This window comes from Spea bombifrons, chromosome 9 (genome assembly GCF_027358695.1).
Source record: "Spea bombifrons isolate aSpeBom1 chromosome 9, aSpeBom1.2.pri, whole genome shotgun sequence".
Taxonomy (NCBI): Eukaryota; Metazoa; Chordata; class Amphibia; order Anura; family Pelobatidae; genus Spea; species Spea bombifrons.
This window is the reverse complement of record NC_071095.1, coordinates 41,877,147-41,880,535: the sequence shown is the minus strand read 5'-3', so window position 1 is coordinate 41,880,535 and position 3,389 is coordinate 41,877,147. Positions and strand designations below refer to the sequence as shown.

Below are 3,389 nucleotides of genomic sequence, written 5' to 3'. Positions count from 1 at the left end.
CGAAAGCTTGCCAGGACCAACCGGGGCCAAACTGTAAGCATCACCTTATGGGAGGGCATACCATGATGCCCCTCCCCCACCTGAGGTTCCAGCAACTGCCCAGCCAGGAACCTCCCACCGACACTTTAACACCAGTGGCAATAACCACATAACACCCCCCGGCAACCTGGCAAGCTACCGCCCCCCGGCTGTGACAGAATCCTGAAACGAAACACAGAACCGGGTAGGCTGGCACAACAAAAAGCCCAGAACATTCTTACGCACCAACCTTATGTACCCCCTTCACTTCCTCCCCCTCCCCGTTGAACTTTCTTTGACCCCCTGACCTAGCCCTGCTCTGCACCCCTGTCAGGGCCCCCTCCGTTCCATGCAGACTACGTGGGCATCAGTATATGTGAGTCAGGAGAAAGCAGGGTCATATATCCATGCAGAGAGGCTCACGTTGATGTGAAGACCACAGATGGCTACCTACTTTGCCTATTCTGTGTTGGATTCACCAAAAAGCGTAACAACCAGATTAGAAAGACTTCTTATGCCCAGCATCAGCAAGTGCGTCAGATCCGCAAGAAGATGATGGAAATCATGACTCGTGAAGTGCAGACAAATGACTTGAAAGAAGTTGTTAACAAGCTAATTCCAGACAGTATCGGCAAAGACATTGAAAAGGCCTGCCAGTCCATCTATCCTCTACATGATGTGTATGTACGCAAAGTGAAGATGCTGAAAAAGCCAAAGTTTGAGCTGGGCAAACTTATGAAACTACATGGTGAAGGCGGTGGTGCTGGGAAGCCTGCAGGAGATGAGACAGGCGCCAAAGTAGAGCGGGCTGATGGATATGAACCCCCACTTCAGGAATCTGTCTGAGATGCATAATCTGAATTAGAGCCTGTAAAGAAAATATATATTTTTATATATATATATATATATATATATATATATATATATATATATATATATATATATAAAATGTAGATATATATATATCCACGCCGAGGACGCAAACTGCCTGGTGGTGTAAAGGTAAAGTAACTTGCCTACCATACCAAGGGTTGCTGGTTCGACTCTTGCTGGCTCCTCTGTGGTGTTAATGTTTACAGAGTGTCTATGTTATTTTAGAGTAGGGGCGTATATATAAGTATATGTGAGTCAGGAGAAAGCAGTGACATATTTCCACGCCGAGAGCACAAAGCCAACTGCCTGGTGGTGTAAAGGAAAAGTAACCTGCCTTCCCTACCAATGATTGATGGTTCGAATCCTGATGGATCCTCTGTGGTGTATATATTGTTTTAGAATAGCGGCGTATATATAAGTATATGTGAGTCGGGAGAAAGCAGGGTCATATATCCACGGCGAGAACGCAAAACCAACTGCCTGGTGGTGTAAAGGTTAAGTAAACTGCCTTCCGTACCAAGGATCGCTGGTTCGGATCCTGATGAATATATTGTTTTAGAATAGGGGCGTGTATATATAAGTATATGTCAGTCGGGAGAAAACAGGGTCATATATCCACGGCGAGAAACCGCAGTCGGCTGCTTGGTGGCGTGAAGGTATAGTTGCCTGCCTGACATACAATGGATCGCTGGTTCGAATCCTCATGATGACTTCTGTGCGTAAGTACGCAGTGTGGCTCTGCTTGTGTGTGCTAGTGGATGGTGTTAAAGTGGCTCTGTGGCACTCTAACGTTGGACACTTACATACACATCTACAGCCTCACCTGCATACGCATAGCTGGTTGCGGACAAGGTTGCGGGTAACACTTGAAGGTTGCACTAAGCCGTGTGTCCTCACACGCAGTGGCCGAAAACACTGGTTGCGGAAAAGGTTTCGGAATGTGTGCGCATCCGCTTGACCTGTTCATGTGCATGCACAGTAGCCCACACAGTGACTTACATGGAGAATCATCATGGCGGATACAAAACCGCGGATACGATACCGGAGATCTGGAGTATGACGGGGCATCACCGGCAGCCACCCCTTTCCTTCTCTCTGCTTCTTTCGGGACAGAAATAAACACAATATACTCTTTGTATATTGTGAGACAAAGACCCCCTTCAGGGGGTTTTACTCACTTCAGGGAGTATGGTCATGGGCGCATGTCCCCCACCATCCATGCAACATGTATAAAGTATAGCAACATGTATAAAGTATAGCAACATGTATAAAGTATAGCAACATGTATAAAGTATAACTAAAGTAACATGTATAAAGTATAGTAACATGTATAAAGTATAACTAAAGTAACATGAATAGAGTATAAAGGTAACATGCAATAGAGTATAAAGAAAAACACTTAATTAGAAACACTTAATTAGAAACACTTAATTAGAAACACTTAATTAATTAAAACACTTAATTAACAAAGTGTAACACCTTAGTAATAATATATCTAAGTGGTTTACTATACTTTGTTAATTAAGTGTTTCTAATTAAGTGTTTTATCTTTATACTCTATTTTTACACTCTATTGCATGTTACCTTTATACTCTATTCATGTTACTTTAGTTATACTTTATACATGTTGCTATACTTTATACATGTTGCTATACTTTATACATGTTGCATGGATGGTGGGGGACATGCTCCCATGACCACACCCCCCTGAAGTGAGTAAAACCCCCTGAAGGGGGTCTTTGTCTCACAATATACAAAGTAATACATTGTGTTTGTTTCTGTCCCGAAAGAAGCAGAGAGAAGGCAAAGGGGTGGCTGCCGGTGATGCCCCATCATACTCCGGATCTCCGGTATCGTATCCGCCATGATGATTCTCCATGTAAGTCGCTGTGTGGGCTACTGTGCACGCACATGAACGGGTCAAGCGGATGCACACACATTCCGAAACCTTTTCCGCAACCAGTGTTTTCGGTCACTGCATGCAAGGACACACGGCTTAGCGCAACCTTCAAGTGTTATCTGCAACCGGCTATGTGTATGCAGGTGAGGCTGTAGATGTGTATGTAAGTGTCTGATGTTAGAGTGCCACAGAGCCACTTTAACACCATCCACTAGCGCACACAAGCAGAGCCACACTGCGTACTTACGTGCAGAAGTCATCATGAGGATTCGAACCAGCAATCCATTGTATGTCAGGCAACTATACCTTCACGCCACCGAGCAGCCAATTGTGCTTTCTCGCCGTGGATATATGACCCTGCTTTCTCCCAACTCACATATACTTACATATATGCCCCTATTCTAAAACAATATATTCATCAGGATTCGAACCAGCGATCCTTGGTATAGTATGCAGGTTACCTTACCTTTACACCACCAGGCAGTTGGCTTTGCTTTCTCGCCGTGGATATATGACCCTGTTTTCTCCTGACTCACATATACTTATATATATGCCCCTACTCTAAAATAACATATACACCACAGAGGATCCATCAGGA

At 44.3% G+C, this 3,389-nt stretch overlaps 1 protein-coding gene across 1 annotated transcript; it reads left to right on the top strand.

The window, feature by feature from the left end:
* Nucleotides 1–390: 390 nt before the first annotated feature.
* LOC128504734 (40S ribosomal protein S3a-like) lies at nucleotides 391–887 on the top strand (the record flags this gene model as incomplete). The annotated part of the gene is made up of 1 exon (XM_053474920.1): nucleotides 391–887. A coding segment is annotated over one exon (474 nt), but the record flags the coding sequence as incomplete, so codon positions are not given.
* Nucleotides 888–3,389: the final 2,502 nt, after the last annotated feature.